Source organism: Odocoileus virginianus, chromosome 14 (assembly GCF_023699985.2).
Source record: "Odocoileus virginianus isolate 20LAN1187 ecotype Illinois chromosome 14, Ovbor_1.2, whole genome shotgun sequence".
NCBI lineage: Eukaryota > Metazoa > Chordata > Mammalia > Artiodactyla > Cervidae > Odocoileus > Odocoileus virginianus.
The window spans coordinates 67,116,401-67,140,807 of NC_069687.1; the positions used below are offsets into that span (position 1 = coordinate 67,116,401).

Genomic DNA, 24,407 nt, shown 5'->3' on the forward strand with positions numbered 1-24,407 from the left:
TTAAAAACAGGATGCTGTGCCAGGTTACTTTCTGAAAAGTCAATCGGATCCAATGGCAAGGGGAACTGGTGAGTTGAACATCATGGTGAATGAAGCATCGCATTAGTGGGGCTCAGGAGGAGCAGCCCCACTGAAAAGTATTACATCTTTAATAATCATTCAAGGTAGTTGATGAGACTGTAAAGAAAAGGGGTGCCTGAGGAAGCCGTGTAGAGCAAGGCTCAGCCTATGTGCATGCAGGAGGTCAAAGAGATGGGCTGTTCTCGTGTACCTGCCAGCATAACTCAAGCCCGGTGAAGTGAAGCCCACCTCTGAGGGCGCAGGCCCCGCCCCACAGCAGAGCCCAGCAAGGCATCTGAAGGAGGCAGTCTGGGACAGACCTGACGGCAGTTGTTTAAAGCTGCAAAGCCACCAGGGTTCTGCCTCATGCAAGCCGTTCCTCCCATCACCCACAGGAGATGGACTTCAGTGTGAACATTTCTTTAAAAAAAGAAATTGTCTGCTCAGGAGAGAGAAAGGCATAGGGCAGCAATTAAGCCGTCCCTTTGTGTATTCATCACCAATGGTCCCTCCCAGAGCAGCCTAAGAGAAACCTCCCTGCGCCCCTATGCAATATCAAAAATTATATTCAGGTAGCTCCCTCTGAGTTAAATCTGGCTGTCTGGAGCCCAGCCTTTTCTCCCCAGAAGCCCTGGCTATAGGCCTCTTATCATGCCAGTTAACCCAGAAATTTGCTAGCAGCACACTTGGGTAAAATCCATCTCCTCTGTCAATGGTCCCCTTCAATCAAAGGCATTTATTTTCCTCCCCTGGGGAGACAACTGGAACTTTTTCACAAGGGTGGGAGACTATTTTATTTATTATTAATGATTTTCTATGATATACAATGGGATTGCTTGGTCTCCTTTCGTTCTTGCTGAAAGGATTTCTCTGTTAATTTTCCTTGTTTTAAGAGAAAGCTTAGGGCCATAGGACTAGAAGAGTTCCTGAATGGACTTTATGAGTTCATATAACAGATTGGAGAAACGGTTCTGCTTTAGCCATGTTTAGGCTCATGTGAGTTGCAAGTTACTGAATTTTGTTTCCCATCCTTACGTAAAGGGCTTGTTTTGGAGTTTAAACTCTAGGTTTTCTCTTCCTTGTGTCAATTTCCTAATGCCTTAATATGATCAAGGGTATTAGCTAAATATTTGACCTGAGTTAATTATCTCTTTCCTCTGAACATCTTTTTTAAACTTTTCATTTTGTATTAGATTATGACCAATTCAGGTGACAATTCAGGTGACAATTCAGGTGCACAGCCGAGCAAGTTGGCCGTGCATATCCATGCGTCCACTCTCCCCCAAAGCCCCCTCCCGTCCAGGCTTCCACTTAACGTTGAGCAGAGTTCCCTGTGCTGTACGGTAGGTCCTTGTTGGTTATCCATTTTAAATATAGTAGTGTGTACATGTGGATCCAAAACTCCCTAGTTAACCCTTCCCACCATCCTCTGAGCATCTCTAAACCTGTTTATGTGTCTCTGAATGTGAGATGTCTCTTCATGAAGACTGATCCTGTCTCTGGTAACAAGGGGCCATGTGCCCCATCACCTAGAGCAGTGCTGGTTCCTAACAGCCTCTCAACAAACTCTTCCTCAGTTATTATTAAAATGAAATAGGTGTATCTCCTTGGAAACAAGAAACTTTCTCCTTCTGCTTCCTTTTTTTTAAAATTTGAGACTAGTTACTAAGTATAAAGATAATTAAGGTAAGCCATGACAAGCTGCCCATCTCCTTAGGAGGTTTTAATTAAAACACCATAATTGGACAGTGCAGGAATGAGATTATTAGGTTTATTTAGCCATTCCCCAAATGATCATGCCTCTGGTATTTAAATCACATTCATTTATATTCTCATCATAATTGCTTGAGTCCCATTGTCATTCAGTCAGTTGTTGGCTTTTGAAAGGCCAGAGGGCAACAGGGATGCTTAATTTGAATACTGGAATTAATTTATTTCTACACGCTCACCAGGCCATTGGATTTTCCAACTATGTTCATTCTGCTGGGTGAAGTCCTTCTTAAAGACAGACAGAGAGAAGCCCTACTGTAACACACGCATGTCGAACAGCCTCCAGCGTGGCTGACTCGGTCTGAGTCTTGCCCTGGAACCTCCTCTTCCTGCTGCCCAAGATTCAAGACTTTGACGTTTTCTGTTTCAGGGCAATAGAAAGGCATGGTGGGTGTCTTCTTGACAGAGGAGATAGTAGAAGAGCCCTTCTATTACGGGAATAAACATAATGGATCTATGTCAGGGTATTTTTTGTTTTTAGTTTAATTGTTTTAAATCTTTTGGCCACACTATGCAGCATGTGGGATCTTAGTTCCCTGACCAGGGACAGAACCCAAGTCCCCTGCACTGACAGCCTGGAGTCTTAACCCCTGGACCACCACTGAAGCCCCTGCATCAGGGGTTTTGTGAGGATCAAGTGAGATGACACATACAAAGCACTTAATGCGGCACATAGGTAACACCCCATCAACGTTAGCTGCTCTTATGAGAATGACACAGCTGTGTCCATGGGCAAGCACGCTCCTCTCTCAAGACTTCTGTTTTCCCCCCATCTCCACGGCCCTCTCTGGATCTGAAGTTTAGTGACTTCGGCCTCACTCATCTGGGCAGACAAGTTAGGGCCTTTTTGCTTTTAGGGTGATGATCACCTTCATTTGCCAACAAGAAGAACGAAGATGAGGTGAGGGCTGAGCAGGAGTCGGCGCTGCTGCCTGCCCTGGTCACATCTGCGTTCTTCTGCTCTTATAGGACCGGAGGGCGGCCTGCAGGCAATAGGGGGAGGAGGATCTGTGCAGTGTCCACGTGGGAGCCCCCAGCTCTCACCCTGTGAGCGTTCTGGCCGGGAACACAATCCTGCCCTCTCCCTCGCTGAGGGCCCCCAGGGCTGGGAAGCCCTCCCTAAGATCAGGAAGGGCCAGCATGTCTGTTCCCCCAGAGCTCTGCCCTGCCCTCCCTGCAGACATCGGGCCACAGTCCAGGAGTCTTAGGAGACCTCTGAAGGCTGGACATCTCAGCTCCCTCCTTGAGGTACCTCAGAAGTGGCTTTGACTCCTTACTGAAATTCTCGAGCTTTGGTAGTGATTGAGGAGAGGTGAGATGGTGCCCCAGAAGAGAGAAAGGCACCTGGCCCGCATCCTTCCACCCCAGGGCAGTAGCGTGTTCGCGCTGGGCCTGAAAGAGGCCCAAGAGCAGAGGAGCCCGGGCACTCATTTTCAAATGAAGAAAGGAAGAGCAAGTGCATGTGCACTCCTAAGCTTATGAGAGGATGTCTTAGAGAGTAGGTGACAGAAGGTCTGCCTGCTGGTCCACCAGTGCGCTCTGATATAAGGCCTTGCTGTGCCAGGGAGGGAAGGGGGCGGTACCCATCAGCAGGCTCACTCGAGGACCGTGAGGACTCATGGGTCCCCAGAGAACATATCATGCAATGGGAACACATGTGCACGGAGCAGGCACATACCTAGACAGACCCTCCCATTGAAGATCCGTACACGCTCCTTTTATCCCATATTAAAACTCTGTTCCCATTCCTCTCTGCTTCCTAGCCTGTAGTCATAGAATTCTCTGGGTGGAAAAGTAGATGCTTCCGTGCTTTGTCCCCCTTGGAAATCGACTGTCCCCTGCACCACCCTCTTTGGCCTCCGAGTGTGTGGACAGGAAAGGCTGGGAGGGGCGGCTTTGCAGGCAGAGCTCGGCGCGGGGCCTGGACTTCCCTGCTGACCCACACAGGGGAGCCAGGCTCAGATGGGGCCACAGGAGACCGGACCAGTGGCCTTCACTGTGGCTAGAAAGACCTGCGCTTCAGCCTGAGAGTCCTGTTTCCCCAGAGCCACTTGTCCCCCACTTTGGGACTGATGCTACGGACAAGAGCCCAGGGCACTCAGAACTCAGAGATCCTGCCCCTAGGGTCCTTCCAGAGCTTGGTGACATTCAGGCCCCGCCTCTCTAAGGCTTCTGGGCCAATTTCATTCATGGATTCATCCTCTCCCTCATCTAAGGTGTGTTTATTGACTTGTATTGCGCCCTAGTTTAGGCCCTGAAGATGTAATAGTGAAGAAGGTGGAAAAGGTTGCTGCCCTTGTGGAATTTACATTCTAGCATCAATCTGTCCAGAGACGTAAGGCCTAAGGGAGGGACTCCTGCCAGCACAGGATTCAGAGACCCAAAGGGAAATGGGCTTGGTCCCCTACAGCATTGACTCAGGGGAACTGTTTCCAGGGAAAGTGAACTTATCTTTCAAGCCTGGCTTAGACCGTGTTTTGTTACAAGAGTGTAACTCCCTCACCATGTATGAATCCCTGGCTGGTGAGCTGCCAGCCCAGGATGCTGACAGAGGCTATAATTACCAATGTTTCCCTCTGTGTAATTAAAGGTGTTGTTAGTGACCTGGTTAAGGAATCTTTTCAAAGGCTTTTTGCCTTGACAACATCCCTTACAATGCAGCACAGCCTTTCCTCCGAATCAGAGCCACCCCATGAAACACCCAGCTTGTTTTCAGAGGGACTCAAAGCTGCAGTCTGGATCTGGTTTAAACAGAATTCATTTCAGCCTAAAAGTCAGAAGTGGTGTCTTTGAAGAAACTCCATTGCAGAACCTCCTGTTGCCCATAGGAGTACCAGAACATAATGTCTTTCTTCCATTCTTTGCTGACACACCCCGTCTACGTCAGTTTGACAGGTCAAAAGAGGCACGGCCGTCGGAGACCCTGTGCCTCAGTGGATGGAAAGGCAAGTGCTCAGGCCCAGGGCGCTCCATGCAGCCCCTGACACTTGCCCTCCAGGAAGGGGCAGGGTGTGGCATGTCTCCCCGGCTGGCCAGGCGCCCGAGCCCCTTGATGTGGAGGGCCAGGTGTGGTGGTGTTCTCTGGTGGGCACCACTGCACTTACAGAAGCCCTGACATCTGCAGCCTTCCTGCTCTGAGCCTCCCTGGGAGGATGTGGGTGAGGGGACGAGAGCCCGGCCCATGATAGGTCTTCTTCGCGACCTGTGAAGAGACGGAGCAGAGGAGGGGAGGCTGTCAGATGTCTCAGTTCTCCTGCTTCCATTTGTCTGAAGAGCAGTGGTCGACCTTTAGACTCAGAAAGGGTGTCAGTGGTGTAGTCGAAACTTCTTGTTCACTGAGATGGCAGCAGAAAAGTTCAGGGTGGGTACTATGACTTGCCCAACATCCTGCAGACAATCTGCGGCCGAGCCAGACCCATTATTAATAACAACAACAATAACAAACAACACGACTGAGCTCTAACTGTGTGCCACAAACTCTTCTAAATACTTTACATGCACCAACTTCGCCTTCACAACAAAGCCATGCTGTGAAGTAAGTTTTGTTGTTTCCCCCCATTTTAAAGATGGGGAAAACTGAGACAGGAGGACTTAAGGGTGATAGTATAGAATCAGGGTTCAAATTGAGCCAGTGGGACTCCAGAGCCCACACTTTTGGCCACAATAAACTCATTCCTGACCTGAGTTTCTTACAGGCCAGCCCTCTGGGTTTGTCATTTGCTCAGAAGTGTAAAGACTTTCCCAGTTTGGAACAAAGCCAGCACCACCTCACTGTCTAAGAGAATGCTTCACTTGGGGATTTTAATGTAAACTGTCATCTCACTGGCATTTTCCATGGTCTCTGTTAGATCTACTAGTGTGATTCTGGAGAGTTTGAAGTCCTTGTACCCTACACAAGAATGTTTTCTTGAATGTGCCATCTAAGAGGATGTTTTGAAATTGCATGCGTGCTAGTGTGTGTGTGTGTGTGAAAGTGAAGCCAAGGGAAGTAAGAAGCTTTGGTCACTGAGTCAGCACTTTCTAGCAAAGTGAATATTCCTAAGTAAGCCACAGGCATCTGTTTGAGCCTTAAAGAAGGACCACCCCCAGGCATAGGGACTGTTGAATGCAGAGGAGGGCCTTCCACTTTAAGGCTCACTCAGTGTCTGAACAAGGACTGAGCCCGGGCCTGATCAGTCCTCTGATCCAACCTCTGTAGTCAGACTTGCTCTGGCTTCCCAGCCTCAGCTGCTGCAGTGAGCAGGGGCCAAACCAAAATCATCTTTCTCTACAGACACTTTCCATGTTTCACGCTTTATCTTTGGCCAAGAGCCCCCGACCAGATATTCCGTGTCTGAACAGTGAGGATGTTTGCAGAGTCGGTCTGAATCTGCTCCCAGCCAGTGGCCCTTCGCTCTGAGAGGGGGACCTAGAAAGACATTGAAATTGTTCCTGCTGGCTGGATCCCCGGTGTGGGGTAAGGTCCTGAGGAGGCCATTGAGTTGAGTTTACCTTTTGGGCCATCCTGTCCACATTTGAAAAACTAACCACAGGTTTGAGAGTCTTATTTCACTTTGAAGAAACAGTCATAATATGAAAACTTATACACCGTGTTTTAAATTAGAATTTACTTCTGTTAGTGATTTGATGTGACCACCAGAGAAACTGATTAAGATTCTTATGACTCTCTGAATCTTGAGTTAGTTTGCCAGTGTGTATGTTTATTTTCACTTGGCTTTCTTTCTTTCTTTTTTTTTTTTTTTAATTTTTTGGCCATGCCTCATGGCATGTGGGATCTTAGTTCCCCAGTCTTGCGTTGGAAGCACAGAGTCTTAACCACTGTACCACCAGGGATCTCCCCATTGGCATTTTATTAATAAATAAGCACCTTCCATACCATTTTCTTGTTTTTTTTTTTTTTTTTACCACTTTGCATTACATTCACATGGGTTCTCACCTCAAGCAAAATTAAGGACCCAAAATGTGTAGTAACTTATTCATCTTTTTTTCTCATAAGTTTTATTTGCATGATCTCTAGACAGAAAAGCTCTTTGAACAGGCATTGAATGTTGCTGTTGATGGCTGTATTGACATTCGGTCAACATTAGTGCCCCCAAATGGGGAAATTCTGTCAACTTTTCTCCTCCCACTTGGGTTTGAGAGGGCCTTTCAACTATTTGAGAAAGGAAAGAAGGTGTATCCACACTCAGTATCCAAGCCCCAGATAAAAGATCAAAACCTCGGGGTGTCATTCAGACTTTGGACCCCTGAAAAAGTAGTCCCAGTGTATGTTCTTTGCAGTCCAGTGGTCCAGTGGTGTATTTCCATGTGCAGTTGACTCTGAGAGCACCTCTGTGACTGAAAAGCTGGCATGATCAGATGACAGAGAAGGTGGAAGAATCCAGAAATGGTCAAGGTCAGGCTCTCTCCTCTTGGCTGAATATTTAGTTAGTTGCACCTGTGACTCCCAGATGAGGGGTGATGTCAGCTGGCGATCATTTTTCAGGTAGTTGATGTGGTAATGCTGCCTTCTTGGGAAGCTGGTTAAGGATCACAGAAGCCCAAGGAGTTCCTCACACTGACATGAGTTGACCACTGTGTTCTGACCCCACAGGCCCCCACTCGGAGCCTCCAGCCTGCAATGCCAACTCCATCTCCTGCCCTTCAGCCTGCACTTGCAGTAATAATATCGTGGACTGTCGAGGGAAGGGCCTGACGGAGATTCCTGCCAACTTGCCAGAGGGCATCGTTGAAATGTAAGTGCCTGCCTGCCACCATCTGTCCCTGGTGAGTTCACCTCGTGGTCTCGGCCAATCCCCACAGGCTGGCGGCATGTTGGGCCGTTAGAGCTGACTGTTGAAAATGCTCAGCCATCTCTTTGCTCTCCTTCCATACTTTCCAAGGTATGACCGTTCAGAGGTTAAGAGCGTAGATTCTCAAGCATAGTCAGCACATGACAACCCATAGACAAAATATGTCCACCACCTATTTTTGTAAATAAAGTTTTATTAGAACAGAGCCACACCCATTCATTTACATATTACCTATGGCTGTTCTTGTTGGACATTATTGAGTAGTAATGACAAAGGAACTTACACCCCACCAAGCCTAGTGTATCTTCCATCTAGCCCTTTACAGTAGAGGTTTACCAGTCCCTACCCTAGAGTCACTCCATGATTGTATCCTAATTCACCATGTACAAGCTGTATAATTATGGGCAAAATAATTGCTCTCTTTCATCTTTAGTTTTCTTATAGTAACGTGATAATTACAGTATTACTCAGCAGATCATGAAAACTAAATTAAGTACCACATGGAAAGCACTTAGTACAGCCCTTGACATAAGGGCAAGTCTTCTATGAAATGGTGGTGGTACAAAGTATATGAATAACGGACTAATTTTATAGCTACTGTTACAGAGCAGGAGACTGAGCTCTTCATCATTCTGAATCAGATTATTGTCATCCAGATTAGGCCTTAAAGACAAGTTTGTGTGTGTCTGTGTGTGCACTGATGTTCAAAATTTCAAGAAAATTCATTTGTCCATGTAGCTCAATCTCACATGTTAAAAAATGGCCAGTGTCTCATTCTGGATTTGTGGGTCAATGAACACTGACCTCAAGATCACTCCTTACATGACAATAATTGTTAACATTTTCTACCTTTACTTTTAAATGGCTTTATTAAACATTGGTTAGATGGAACCCCTCTCACTAAAAGCATCATTAGATAAAATCCCTCCAAATAGGAGATATTGTATACATTTCCCTCACCTCTCTGCTACACCTCACCTCTCCCCACTCCCCCTCCTTCCCCCTCCTTCTCTTCCTTTTCCCCTCTTCCACCACCTGTTTGTCCTCTTGTGTGTTCCCTTCTATTGCCAATGCATTCCAGTAGATAGCCAAACTGACCCTTTCATTCATTCATGGGTTCATTCAACAAACATCTTTTGTGAGCCCACTGTGGTCTAATGATAATTCTGTGATTATGGAGCAGCAATGAACAAAATAGACCAATTTCTGCCCTTGTGGTGCTTGCATTGCAGTGGAGAAAAGAGTGCAATGAACAGTAAACAAACCAAAGTAAGTCAGATAATATGGTAGAAGATGGGAGGTTCTGTGGAGAAAAGCAAAGAAGCAAGAGAGAAAAAGCAAGTGGATATCTGGAGGAGAGTGTTGCACACAGAGAGGACAGTGTGTGCAAAGGCCCTGAGGTAGGGCTGAGCCTGGTATACCAGAAGGCCAATGTGGCTGGAGTGGAGTAAACACAAAGGAGAGCCTTAGTGGTTGAGGTCAGAGGGGTCATGAGGGGCCAGATCATGGGGGCATTTTAGGGACTTTGGTTTCACCCACTGAGACGAGAAGAAGCATCTAGCTTGCAACACAGGGGCCTTAGTCTCGTCTTTCTTCGTCCGCTTTGCTAACTTTTCTCTGATTCCATTTGAACCACTCTCACCCAGCCCCAGTGGACACAATCTGTGCCTCCACACCCGTCCTGTAGGCAGGAACGAGTTAGCCAAGTGTGGTTTTGGCCTGACACCCATGCCTCCTGTGCCTTCCCCCACCTTCACTTGGTCTTCTTTCAGCAAGAGCAGTGAATGCCCTTTGTGCCTCACTGGGATGTGGCTTCATCCCTCCTGGTCCATTGCCCCAGCCTTGGAGAATCCTTCCTTCCACGGACCTCACTTAGACCTTACCACCTGTCCCTCTTGGCCCCTCCCTGCCTGTCTGCCTCTCTTGATCCATTCTCCTGCCCCCTTCTTTCCTTTTCTGCACCCGTGATCTTTCCACTTCCCTCGTCAGCCAGGTCTCCTTCCCCGCCCTGTTCACCCTGTGCTCCTCGTTACAGGAGCCTGCCCCTCATCTTCCATCCAGGCCAAAGTAGGACTCTGATCCTCCAGAGGTGGATGTCAAGGCAGAATTCCTGCCAACGCATGCCTCAGTTCAGATTCGCATTGAATGTTCCTGTCTCTGCACCGCCTCACTTCTTTCCCCTTCCATCTGCCAGGTTTTATTTTTTCTCTTTGGCAACCACAGAGCTTCCCTTGGCCAGGTCTCAAACCATAGCATGATGGAAAAGGCCAGTCTAATAATCACACTGTAACCACTGACCCCCGCACCAGCCCTGGTTCAGGAGCTCAGGCCTGCTCACCCTCCTTTCCTATTCCATGTGCCTACACTTCCAGCTTGGCCCTGGCAGGCTCTCAGATCAGGCATCTGAGGGAGAGAAATCACAGACCTCCACACTGGAGGTGAAGCCATGGAGGCCAGACCACACCTAGGCCACTGGGCTCACACCCGAACATTGAATTTTAAAAGGAACATGGACAGGCTAGACTAGTTATTTCTGAAAGCCTGTCTGATTATTACTGAGTTTTTTCTTAAATGAGGTAAAGTAACAATAACAAGAATAATGTGATGTTTTTCCATTGAGCAAAAAGATTCCATTTAAAGAAGCATCTTTTAACATTCTAGACTTCCTTATTCCATTACCATTATTGTGAAAAATATTCTTCATTTTATAAAATGATGGGCACTGAAGGAAGAATATGTGTGTATAATAGAAATGTGTTTAATTATATGTGTGAATATTATATAATTATAAATATATGCCTGTATATAAATAGTATGTATAACAGACACACAGAAATTGCCTTAATTGATTGAATAAGAGGTCTAAACCACCTCAGTTCAGTTCAGTTCAGTCACTAAGTCATGTCCAACTCTTTGCAACCCCATGGACTGCAGCACACCAGGCTTTCCTGTCCTTCACCAACTCCTGGATCTTGTTCAAACTCGTGTCCATTGATGGTGATGCCATCCAACCATCTCATTCTCTGTCATCTCCTTCTCCTCCTGCCTTCAATCTTTCCCAGCATCACAATCTTTTCTAATGAGTCAGCTCTTCACATCACATGGCCAAAGTGTTGGGGCTTCAGCTTCAGTGTCAGTCCTTCCAATGAATATTCAGAGTTGATACCATTTAGGATTGACTTGTTTGATCTCCTTGCTGTCCAAGAGACTCTCAACAATCTTCTCCAACACCACAGTTCAAAAGTGTCAGTTCTTTGGCACTCACTTTCTTTATGATCCAACTCTCACATCCATACATGACTACTGGAAAAACCATAGCTTTGACTAGATGGACTTGTCGGCAAAGTATTGGCTTTACTTTTTAATATGCTGTTTAGGTTTTTCATAGCTTTTCTTCCAAGGAGCAAGTGTCTTTCAATTTCATGGCTGTAGTCACCATCTGCAGTGATTTCAGAGCCCAAGAAAATAAAGTCTGTCACTGTTTCCATTGTTTCCTCATCTATTTGCCATGAAGTGATGGAACCAGATGGCATGATCTTAGTTTTTTGAATGTTGAGTTTTAAGCCAGCTTTTTCACTCTGCTCTTTCACTTTCATTAAGAGGCTCTTTAGTTCCTCTTTGCTTTCTGCCATTAGGGTGGTGTCATCTGCATATCTAGGTTATTGATATTTCTCTTGTAAGTCTTGATTCCAGCTTGGGCTTCATCCAACCTAGCGTTTCTCATGATGTACTCTGGATATAAGTTAAATAAGCAGAGTGACAATATGCAGCCTTGACGTACTCCTTTCCCAATTTGGAACAAGTCTGTTGTTCCATGTTCAGTTCTAACTGTTGCTTCTTGACCTCCATACAAATTTCTCAAGGTGGTGTGGTTTTCTATATCTTTAAGAATTTTCCACAGTTTGTTGTGATCCACACAAACAAAGGCTTTCATGTAGTTAATGAAGCAGAAATAGATGTTTTTCTGGAACTCTCGCTTTTTCTGTGAGCCAATGAATATTGGAAATTTGATCTCTGGTTCCCCTGCCCTTTCTAAATCCACCTTAAACATCTGTAAGTTCTCAATTCATGTATTTTGAAGCCTAGGTTGGAGAATTTTGAGCATCACTTTGCTAGTGTGTGAGATGAGTGCAATTGTGAGATAGCTGGAACATTCTTTGGCATTGCCTTTCTTTGAGATTGGAATGAAAACTGACCTTTTCCAGTCCTGTGGCCACTGCTGAGTTTTCCAAATTTGCTGGCATATTGAGTGCAACACTTTCACAGCATCATCTGTTAGGATTTCAAATAGCTCAACTGGAACTCCATCACCTCCACCAGCTTTGTTTGTAGTGATGCTTCCTAAGACCCACTTGACTTCACATTCCAGGATGTCTGGCTATATGTGAGTGATCACACCATCGTGATTATCTTGGTCATGAAGATCTTTTCTGTATAGCTCTCCTGTGTTCTTGCCACCTCTTCTTAATACCTTCTGCTTCTGTTAGGTCCATACCATTTCTGTCCTTTATTGTGCCCATCTTTGCATGAAATGTTCCCTTGGTATCTCTAATTTTCTTGAAGAGATCTCTAGTCCTTCCAATTCTATTGTTTTCCTCTGTTTCTTTGCATTGATCAGTTAGAAAGGTTTTCTTATCTCTCCTTGCTCTTCTTTGGAACTCTGCATCCAGATGGATATATTTTTCCTTTTCTCCTTTGCCTTTAGCTTCTCTTCTTAGCTGTTTGTAAGCCCTCCTCAGACAACCATTTTGGTTTTTTGCATTTCTTTTTCTTGGGGATGGTTTTGATTACCACCTCCTGTACAATGTTACGAACCATTATCCATAGTTCTTTTGGCACTTTATCAGATCTAATCCCTTGAATCTATTTCTTACTTCCACTGTATAATCATAAGGGATTTGATTTAGGTCATACCTGAATGGGCTAGTGGTTCTCCCCACTTTCTTCAATTTAATTCTGAGTTTGGCAATAAGGAGTTCATGATCTGAGCCACAGTCAGCTCCCAGTCTTGTTTTTGCTGACTGTATAGAGCTTCTCCATCTTCGGCTGGCTGAAAAGAATATAATCAACCTGATTTCGGTGTTGACCATCTGGTGGACATCTGGTGATGTCCATGTGTAGAGTTTTCTCATGTGTGGTTGGAAGATCATGTTTGCTATGACTGGTGTGTTCTTTTGGCAAAATTCTGTTAGTCTTTGCCTTCCTTGATTTTGTACTCCAAAGCCAAACTTGTCTGGTACTCCATGTATCTCTTAACTTCCTACTTTGCATTTCAGTCCCCTATGATGAAAAGGACATCTTATTTTCGTGTCAGTTCTAGAAGGTCTTGTCGGTCGTCATAGAACTGTTCAACTTCAGCTCCTTCAGCATTAGTGGTTGGGGCATAGGCTTGTGATATTGAATGGTTTGCCTTGGAAATGAGCAGAGATCATTTTGACATTTTTGAGATTGCACCCAAGTACTGCATATTGGGTTGTTGACTGTGAGGGCTACTCCATTTCTTCTAAGGATTCTTGCCCATAGTAATAGATATAATGGTCATCTGGATCAAATTCGCCTATTCGTAGGCTAAACCAGCTAGCCCATGAAATCTAGAAACTTGGGAATGGCCAACTTAGCTAGAGTACCTCTAAAAATAAGCTGCCACAAACAACAAGCATGGTCTTGAGACTATAGACTGTGGATTAAGACAGACCCACATTTTAGCTCTTCCCTGACTTTTAACCGTTGACAAATAACATTTCAGCATCTTGGTTTACTCCACTGAAAATGTAGAGGCTAGTGGTGCCTTCTTAATGGTTCATGTGAAAGTTAGATGAATATATGCTATCAGATGCTTAGCATTGGTTCTGGCACATAAGATATACAGTGTCAGCAGTGACTGGTATGATTTTACTATGACTGCGGCTACTATTCCCACCACTTTTATCTTAGGCATGGTAAGACAGGTTGGGAACCACATCACAGGAGCTGGAATTACCTGCGTTAGATCCCTCCCTAAAGCTCATTCAGTTTTTTGAAGATTATGGTAGAGAGAATAGGTTCAAAAACTAGGCTAGCCACTTGCATTATGAATTGAGCCTGGCAGTAGCTCATTTTCATGCAGATATACACAGACATGGAAATAAGGCTGCCCCTGCTAACCGGCCCCCATGGCCCACCAGACAGTTTGCCTGGGACTTCTCTTGCTATGCTTCACTCGCTCTCCTCATGATAAGATGAAGCTGTGACATCAAAGCCGTTGAGGCAAGGCTCTCTGGTTGGATACTGAGAGAACTCTGCAGAGGAAACCTGTTTGTTCCTTAAGGCAACAAAGCCTGTTGCTGAAGATCTGTGTGTTGGCCTGTCTTTAGAGCAGTTAAAATTCATATTCTTAATCAATGAGAGACCAGAAGATGGGAGAGGTCGAAAGATGAGAAAGAAGGAGCAGAGAGTGGACATCATAACATGCACCCCAAGATGCACAGGAAGTGTCTGATTTTCATCCAAAGGCATCTGAATGTGACCTCTCTTCTTACCATCAAGAATTTCACCTCAGGACTGCCCTGAGGTGGTTCAGTGGCTAAGACTCTGTGGTCCCAAAGTAGGCAGCCTGGGTTCAATCCCTGGTCAAGGAGCTAGATCCCACATGCTGCAACAGAGACCTTGGCGTAGCCAAAAAAAAAAACATTCCATCTTATGTCCACGGCCACTTGTATAACCCAGATAGCTCCTTCCCTTAGGGATGCTCTGCACTACATCCAGTTCTCTGTTCCCTGTCTGCCCAGTCTTGAGCTTGTCATGATGCTCTTAAACCTTGGGAAGGATCTGCACTCCCCAACACTTGGGGGACGGAAGGGCTGTCTCTCATGCGGAGCAACCTGGCAGACTCTTTTCAGGTTGTTTTTCAAAGCCAGAACAGTTCACAGTGTGCGCTGGTCTCCCCACATAGCAGAGCCAATTCCTCTAAAAATAGCTTTCTTCCAGAGAACCCACAGCGAGACAGTTCACTGCAGATTTTCCTCGAAACTGAGCTCCCACCATCAGCACAGTTCTTGCTGCTCCCTGTCATTTCTCTGAACCCGCTCTAGCCTCCAGCAGGGGTAGATTCTGGGAAGAGCTAGAGGCCCACATGGTCTTCTGTTCTGTGGTCCTCATTCCACCCTCCGAGGTCCTCAAGGCTTGAGAGGGACTGTCTGTACATAGGGCTCCTTCTTCATCTCTGTCCCATCTCCTTCCATTTTTACTCTTTTACCCCACTTAGTGTCATCCCTGTCTCATGCCCTCAGCTCTAACAAATAAATTTAGCTTCTAGAGAAAGGTTATCATTGTTTAGTTGCTAAGTCATGTCCAATCCTTTGCAGCCCCATGGACCGTAGCCTGCCAGGCTCCTCTGTCCATGGGATTTTTCAGGCAAGAATGCTAGAGTGGGTTGCCAGTTCCTTTCCAACCCAGGGATCAAACCCATGTCTCCTGCATTTGCAGGCAGATTGTTTTACCACCAAGCCCAGAGAAAGGTTGTGGATGGACTTAAATGCCAACTCATAAATCAGAGCATCTAGGGAGAAAGGTAGCCCCATTTTCCACCTGGCCTCACCTCAGCCCTATTGTTTATCTGCAGTGGAGAGATAAAAAATGGTTTATCTGCTTAACAAAGCAAATATGCACCTCCAGCACTGGTCACCAAGGAATTTTTTAGAGAGAGAAATTTTAAGAAAAAAGCAGCCAGCAGAACAAAAGGGTTGGAGGACTCTGGGCATCATCAACATCTGGGATTCTTAAAACATGCCGAGGGCACTGGGTTTCTGGGGGGCTACCATGTGGAAGGAGGGGGGTGGGGTGGGTGGGGACAGGAGGAGTAAAGGGGAAGCCGCTCAGGCAGCAGAATAATTAAGAACAGAGCCTTAAGATAAATAGGCCGGGATGCTTTTTATTTTATTTATTTACTTATGTATTTATTTTTGGATGTGCTGGGTCTTCGTTGCTTTTCAAGGACTTTCTCTAGTTGCAGCAAGCAGGTGCTAACTCTCCAGTTGTGGTATGCAGGCTTTTCATTGTGGTGGCTTCTCTTGTTGCAGAGCGTGGGCGTTAAGGAATGTGGGCTTCAGTAGTTGCAGCACATGGGCTTAGTAGTTGTGGCTAGAGGGCTCTAGAGTGAGGGATCGATATTTTTAGCACACAGGCTTAGTTGTTCCTTGGCATGTGGAATCTCCCCAGACTGCAGATCGAACCTGGATTCCCTGCATCAGCAGGCAGATTCTCAACCACTGGGCCGTGAGGGAAGTCCAGTCCTGGGGTTTGAATCTTGCTTCTGGCTCTTTGGGTACCTGTCTTAACAGCTTAGGGCTTCTCAGGTGGGTCAGTGGTAAAGAATCCACCTGCCAAAGCAAGAAGATGCAGGAGATGCGGGTTTAATTCCTGGGTTGGGAAGATCCCTGGGGGAGAAAATGGCAACCAGGATTCTTGCCTGGAAAATCCCATGGACAGAGGAGCCTGAACGGCTAAAGTCCACGGGGTCACAGAAAGTCAGACACGACTAAGCAGCTTGGCGCACACACACACTTAATAGCTCCTGTTTCACTCAGTTCCCATCTTGCAAAGTGGGGCTCATCATCCCTACAAAGATTCTCCATGAAGGTTAAATAGCCTACTTGTGTAGAAAATTAGCACCATGTTTGAAAACTATTAAATGGAATCTGAAAGGGAAAAGCTGATTCTTGTGTCACATATGTGACATGATAGACTGTGTGAGTTTCAAGTTCTCATTTTTTTCAAAGTTGATGACAAAAATTTCTCTGTTAGAGGCATCTGAGAATATGCATATAATAATAAGAGAACCTGACCCTGTTTTCTATAGGCAATGCCAGGAACTCTGCAGAGTTGGTTAGGAATGACTCATGCCACATATGCCCACATGCTTCACCTTTGTTGTTATTTTTTAATATCTATTTAATTTGTTTGTTTATTTGGCTTCACTGGACCTTAGTTGTGGCATGCAAGATCTTTCATTATGGTGCATGGGCTCACTGGTTGGGGCGTGCAAGGCTTGGTTGCTCTGTGGCTTTTGGGATCTTAGTTCCCCAACCGGGGGTAAAACCCACATCCCCTGGCATTACAAGGCAGATTCTTAACCCCTGGACCACCAGGGAAGTCCCATGTTGTTTCTACTTTAGTAATACTACTTGCTTTGTAGTACTGTTGAAGGAATAAAATGAGCCAGTGTGTGCAGAGGACAGTGTATGATGTACACAGGCCCTCAGTAAATGGTAGATGTCCGTCATCATTGCAGCCAATATTCTAACCCAGTTCCAAAACCTCTTTATCAGGTGACGTGCTGCTCTGGCTGTGTCCCTGCCAATCCCTCTGGCATCACATTGACTTCTGTGTTGCTGGAAATGTATTGTGCTCAGCTGAGTGTTTGCAAATGGCAGATCATTAAGGAAGCACCGAGGAACTAGGGCAAATCAATACAGCGCACAAATGGCTAAAATCCCCATCAGATGCTCCCATTGTTTCTGGTGCCGGAAGATGCTCAGATGTTTGATTTGTATGTTTGTTTTTATGCTAGTTCTATTAAATCAGTTTGCAGCCTGAAGAATGTTTGCCAAAGAAAGACACACGTGCCAGTTAAGAGAGACTGAAGACAGCCGCTGGCTTCAGACACATCCCAAATGTGACAGTTTTTGCTGATGTTCATGCTTCTTTTTGTCCTTGGCACTGAATTTTTGTCACGGGGAGCATGGATCTTTGCATGCTTGTTCCAAGCTGTGTAAAACCCACACAGGCCACCTCCTGTGAGGAGCCTGTGGGAGCAGAGCACACCCCCCCCAGACTTCCGCCCTTGACCGAGGGACTGTTTTCCTGAGGATGAACAGGCAGGACCAAAGGAATGGCGATGCCTCGGCTGCCAATGGCATTCAGCAAAGCTCAGTGACTGAGAGTGTGAGCTTTCCAACTGGATAAACGTGAGTCAGAGTCCCAGCTGTAGCTTTTCCTGGCTTTGTGAATTTGAACGAGTGACTTAAACTCTCCGAGCCTCAATGTTCTCATGTTTAAAGTGGGAACAATGATAAGGAATAGGACCTGCCTCCAGGAGGTGTAAATATTTAGACGAACCTGTGGAAAGCTCTTAACCCGATGCCTGACTTAACAAGTACGGGCCGATACATGTTAGCTCTTATTGTTGTTATCATTCTCACCCTGGCATTAACTTCACATTTGAAGTACACTGACCAACTCTGGAGCCCCCTGAGGCAAGGCTAACCCGCATTATGTCCTGGCCTTGGCACTGTATAAGGGGTTAGATGTCCAGCTGGTACCCACAGCAGCGTAAGAGGCAGAGAGACTGCACAGATAAAGACCCTCCCCAGAGTGTGCAGGGTACAGAGTGCAGGATACACAGCAATGTCACAGCCAGGGTTAACAGACTGAGATCGGAGTTCTTTGTTCAAAGTTACACCTGTGCACTCTGCATATGTTTTATAAATACACGCACACAAGTGTATATATATACCTTTCCCAACCCAAGGATCCAACCCAGGTCTCCTGCATTACAGGTGGATTCTTTACCATCTGAGCCACCAGGGAAATCCCAAACACACACACACACACACACACACATCTATATTCCACCTTCCTTCAACTTCTACAGCCTTTTTTACAAAATACCTACTTCAGAGGGTACATGATGTCTCCGGATGAGGACTGGGATCCTCACTCCTTAAACTTTTCTGGGACTTTGGGAAAGCTACCTTAGTCCCTGGGCCTCAGTTTCTCCGTGTTTTCAGAGAATGCAGAGCATCCACTGGGTAGAAAAAGAAAGATGCCATCTCTGCCACTTAAAGCTCTGTCACTTTGGATAGGCTATTGGGTCCTGTAGGTTTTATTTTCCTCATCCACAAAATAGGACCAACACAGTTTGCCTCCACAGTGTAAGGACTCAGAGAGAGAAAGAGACATAAATCAACTCAATTCCATAAAGGACAGCTCTTCTTGTTATATTAGTAATAAAATCTAGTTCTGTGATGGGCCGTCTTGGGCTCGTCTCTGTCACCACATTGTTAAACTCCTGGGGACGGATATCACCTTCTACTCCCTGACTCACGCCTCCCTTGGCTCTGGCACCCCTCACTAAGGTGGACGTTAATCCTGGTGCTCTGCACGAGCAGCCGGCTGGCCTGGTGTGCACGTGCTCCTGGCCTCAGCCGGGAGCGGCGGGTCCTTTTGCAGGAGTGGAAGGGGTTGCCATCGTTACAAAGAGTGGCTCTCTCCAGAGGCATCCTCCAGCCCCCAGCCTCCTGCCAGAGTGGCCGCTGAATCCCAGGATTCCTGGAGAGCATTTGCCAGCCGACTGGCCACCCCAGTAGTCCACAGAGCTGCTGCCTTGGCTGAGAAATTCCTGCACTCTGCTCAGCTGGAAAATGAGAATGTCCTTGGGCCCTCTCAGTCAAGGCGGCCTGCCCAGATCTGCCGCCTCGGTGGGTGGCTGTATCCTGTAGCTCGCAGCCTCTGCAACCTCGTGGCATGCTTTCTGGCTCACCGTGAGCCAGCCAGGCCCCTGTCCAGCCATCCTGTGCCCACGAGCCCAGCAGAGCACACCCCCGCCCGTTCCAGCCCCACCAAGACTCTCTTAATAGACTGTGGCAGTCTCATTTGTAGACTCGATTCATCCGGCAGCCAGGAATGATCTGTCCTTATGCTCCTCTCTCCTCTCACCCGCCCTTCCTCTTTCTCCTCCCCACCCCTCACCCCCTTCCTTCCGCCTAGAGAGTGATTTGTCTGTGTTATGGGTAGGCCTGACAAACCATTCCACATTAGCAGCTAAGATGTTGTTTGAAATGGGAAAATTGCTGGCAAACTGCTCCATTAGTGGTTCTAGTAACAAATACTCTCTTTCTCCCAATGAAGATGAGATTGCAGGGGCACAAATTAATATGACTGTCTCCCCTTTTCTGCAGTGGGGATTACTCTTCAAGATGAATGGGTTCATCCCAGCCAGAAATGTGCCTCCTCTAGACGTAGCCTCCAAGGGAGCCAGCTCCTCCTGTCTCTTCCTTCTGCTTCCCCCAGCCCTCCCCTCCACACATACACATCTTTTTTGTATCCCAGCAAAGGGTTTGGGGCTCATCCATGCCAAATGAGGAGGTGATGAAAAGATCCGCACCTCGGAGAGACGGGAGATGGATGAGGAGGAGATGCTGAGTCTTCAGCCTGGGCCAGGCCCTCATTCATCACCTCTAATAGAGGGCCCTGCCTCCCACTCATGCCCGTTTCCCACCACACCTGTTCTGGGTGACGGGAAGTCATTTGAGAGATGAAAGAATAAAGAACGGAGAAGCATGCTCACTCCCCACGCTCCTTCTCTTCTGAGGAAGCTGTAGGCCCCGAGCCTGCAGCTTCTTTTGTTCTTTCTAGGGTGATAGAGGAGGAAGCATTTCAGCAAAGTTTATAAGACAGTAAAGCCACAGACTGCAGCAGCAGCCCCAGGGGAGTGGTCCATTCTGGGCCCCTGGGGCCCTCCAGATGTCAGGGAGCCAGTTTGATGAATGTCAGGCTCAGAGCTTAAAGACTTGTAGACTCCATGATATTAGAACAGCCAGTTCAAAACCCAGGAACAAATATTGAATCATTAGGTTGTACACCTGAAATTAATATTACGTTCTATGTCAATTATACCTCCATTAAGAAAAGAAAAGCCCAGAAATGAATCAGCCTTGGTCATGTCTGCCTGTGCAGCATGCCAGCAGCAGGGCACTTGAGGTTTTAACTGAAAGGTGACTTGCTTCCAGGATAGACAGGTAATACTATCTGTCCATCTCTCTTTGCTCATCCTTCTTTTTATCCCTTTGGCTTTTTCAGCCTTCTGGTTGCTTCCTACAACATTTCCTGAAGATGACAACTGCTTCCCAAAGACAACTTGTCATCAGCAAGAACAAAACATCCTCAAGGAGAAGTCATCTTTTCTAGCTTTCTCCCAGGGGAGTTAGACCTTGGGCTGGACACCCCCAGACACCAGAACATGAGTCTGGCTTTTCGACAGTGTTTACAAAATCTCTCTTGTCCAAAAATGTGCACCATTGATAGGAGAAACCATCCTGTCCTCAAGGCCCCAGCAACCAGTTGTTGATGGATAAATGGTTAATCAACTCTTCTCTGCTCTGTTTCTCAGACGCCTGGAACAGAACTCCATCAAATCCATCCCTGCTGGAGCCTTCACACAGTACAAGAAACTGAAGCGCATGTGAGTCTCCCCAGTGAGAAAGATCTTTTCAGTTTGGGGGGTCATAGGTGTAGTGGGCAGTCTCCCCAGATAAGGAGCTGCATGACCACGCTCAGGAAAGCTCAGTGTTAGACCTGGAATGTCTCCCAAGACTGGGACGTACGGCCTGAGTGTTGCCTTCAGATGGGAAGGTGTATGGGTTCAGGCATCTCAGAGCTTAGGGCGTCTCCAGCTACAATGCAGTAAAATTATCTGGGTAGGAGGTGGGACTGAGTTGGCCTAAAAAAAGGTCCCATCTCACTGTTTTATTGCCCTCTGGCTTTGGGGATGTGGACCTCAGTTAGGCACTTCAGTAGAGGCGTGACCGTGACTCTATCATCCTGCAGCGCCATAGCAACACCCCTCCCAGCATGCACACGTTCAGCCAACAAATGCCCAGCAGGTGTCCCCTGGGCGTGGAGAACTGTGCTGGCGTCCATGGTAGAAGGCAAACTAAAATGGTTTGTCTTAGTTTAGACAAACTAAATGCTCTGATGGCCCTTACATATTCGAGTGGGAGGGCAAATATCAGAAATTGATCAGTTACGAGAAAGCATTGGATTGGCCAAAAAGTTCGTTCAGGGTTTTCTGTACCATCCTATGAAATAAAACAAAAGAAGGAAAGAGAGTTATGGAGAGGCCGTCTGCAGGCGGTTGGACCATGAAACCCTCTGTGTGTGGGTGACCCGAATGAAGGGAGGGAGGGAGTCTAGATGAGCTCTCAGGATGGTTTGCAGAATAGTGAGGCAGAATGGAGTGAATGAAAAGGAAAGTGGCGGAGGCTGTGCAGGAAAGGTAGGTAAGGGCCAGATCCTATGGACCCTTTAGACCCATGGTCAGGACTTTCTAATCTTTCTGAGTGAGATAAGAAGATTAGATCATCACCCTCAGCCGTAATGATCCCCATCATTGCCATTACCACCATATCCAGTATTACGCCATCGCTACATCCTATAAGTACCTGGTGACATCACCATGACTGACAGCATCCTGAGCCTCATTGCCTTCATCCCCACCATCGTGGCAACATCAGCAGCACCACCCCTCCCCTTCACACGACTGCTGTGAGCACTTCTCTGTGAGCCAGTCAGAGTGGGGTACTCTGAAGGGAGGCTAGTAGGATTCAGATACACCCCCACCATTGCCGTCATAGATATGAAGAACCTGGGAGGGAGGCTCTCGTTCCTTTCCCAACCCCGTTTATGACAGCCCAGTAATCACGATGCCATCTTCAGTGCGTTTGCTTCCTTTCTCTGGCTCCCGACAAACGAAGGAGAGAGAGGAGGTAGAAATAGGCACGGACTTGGTTTTGTTCCCTTCCACTGCAGGCTGATTCATCAGTCTCCCTTGAGTAGGAGGGCCTACATTAAAGAGGTTAAGTGTCTGCCGGCTCCATTTATGTTAAAAATAAACATCCCTGAGAAACAGTGGCATGGTAGGCTTTACCCTCAGGTATCAGGAAACCAGCTTCCCATCTCCCTGGAACTCCAAACCAAACAAGATTTTCTCCTGGTACAGTTCCAGAAGTAGAAACCAACATAATATGCCAGCCCTGAGCACATACTCCTTCCCTCCACTAGGCAGCATTCCTGTTAGAGGAGCTGTATAAATATAGGCCTTAATATTTAAAACCATGGGCCATTAATCTCCCGGTCTCCCTGCTTTCCCAGCTCACTCTCCATAACCCCCACCCCCCCAATTCATTTTTAAAGCCCAGCTTGATTATGCAGCCAGATAGTAATTTCAGTGAAAAATGACAAATTCAGTCACTGCCCCAACCTCTATCTCTTGCATGATTTAAGTGACTACTCTAATTTTTTGTGAAGTCCAGGTAATTTAGAACATGGCTATGTTTTACTGTCCTTTCTCCATCCGCCTAGAATTGCCACAATCTGTGCATTCAAAATTCATAAGACCTTCTCAGTATGACCTGGGGAGTGAATTTCATTTTTGATCATTTTTATGCTATCGATATTTACTATGATGCTCTTTTTTTCCTTCCCAAGAGGATGGTGGTAGGAAAGAGAGAGCACTTAAAATTTTTTCTGACTAATAGAACTTCAGAAATCTAGACTGAAGTGCAAGGGCTTGGGAGACATAAAGTCCCTGGTGAAAACAGATTTTAAAACACAAAGAGTGAATTCCTCCCAGGCGTTTGTGACCAGTTTATCTCTACTATCTCACAGAAAGATGTTTTCCTTCAACAATGAATGAACCACGTCCTCTTCTTATCTCCATTCCAATGACAAAAAAAAAAAAAAAAAGTTATCTTGATTGGATGGTTTTGTCCCTGAATAGAATGAATTTCAAGTGGTCAGCTTGGTGTAAAAAGAGTATTTCCAGGTAAAATCTAATATAAAGGTTGTGCTGTGGTTCAGTCACTCAGTTGTGTCTGACTCTTTGCGACCCCATGGACTGCAGCATGCCAGGCTTCCCTGTCCTTCACTATCTCTCAGAGTTTGCTCAAATTCACATCTGTTGAGTCAGTGATGCCATCAACCATCTCATCCTCTGTTGCCCCCTTCTCCTCCTGCCCTCATCAGGAGGAAAAGACCCCAGCATCAGGGTTTTTTTCCATGAGTCAGCTCTTGCATCAGGTGGCCAAAGTATTGGAAGTTCAAGTTCAGCATCAGTCCTTCCAATGAATATTCAGGGTTGAGTTCCTTTAGGATTGACTGGTTGAATCTCCTTGCTGTCCAAGGGACTCTCAAGAGTCTTCTCCAGCATCACAGTGTGAAAGCATCAGTTCTCTGGTTCTCAGCCTTTCTTATGGTCCAACCCTCAATTCATACATGACTACTGGGAAAAACCATAGTTTTGACTATACAGACCTTTGTTGGGAAAATGATGCCTCTCTTTTAATATGCTGTCTGGGTTTGTCATAGCATTTCTTCCAAGGAGCAGGCATCTTTTAATTTCATGGCTATGTTCACCATCCACAGTGATTTTGGAGCTCAAGAAAATAAAGAGTAGGAGGGAAAGTAGGAGGCGTTAGGGAAGATGCCCCAGTCTTACAGGGCTGGTTAAGGGAAGCACTGACACTTGAAGGTCTCACCTTCAAGATGTTGAGTTCTTTCCCTCCCATGCTCTTAGGCAGAGCAAGTTCCACAAGTTCCACCAACTTCTAGTGGTTTTAAGCTCATATCCCCCCACTTGACCCTCATCAGCATTGGAAGTTACCACCTCTGTTCTGAACAACCTGCAAAGGCCACTTCTTCTCCATCATCCAGGGAACTGGGATAGGTTTGAGACTAACCATGTTTTGAAATACTGGTCTCAAGTATATCTCAGGGACCACCTGCCTCGTAATCACCTGGAGATTTGTTATGTATGCAGATTTCTAACCCCAATTCCCCAGTTGGCCAAATCAGACTTTCTATGGGTGTGTTTAATTTTTTTTTTAAATCTTTTAGCCTCACTTCATGGCATGTGGGATCTTAGTGCCCCAACCAGGGATCAAATCTGTGCTCCCTGCATTGGAAGCATGTAGTCTTAACCACTGGACCTTCAGGGGAGCTCCTGTGGGTACATTTTTAATAAACCTCTAG

General features: G+C 46.4%; 1 protein-coding gene across 1 annotated transcript in view; it reads left to right on the forward strand.

The window, feature by feature from the left end:
- Positions 1 to 24,407, forward strand: part of SLIT3 (slit guidance ligand 3) — a 723,374-nt gene that overhangs the window by 556,354 nt on the left and 142,613 nt on the right. The window contains exons 9-10 of the mRNA XM_070476865.1: positions 7,424 to 7,565; positions 20,770 to 20,841. Coding sequence (XP_070332966.1) covers positions 7,424 to 7,565; positions 20,770 to 20,841 — 214 coding nt within the window. The remainder of the gene's footprint in view (positions 1 to 7,423; positions 7,566 to 20,769; positions 20,842 to 24,407) is intronic.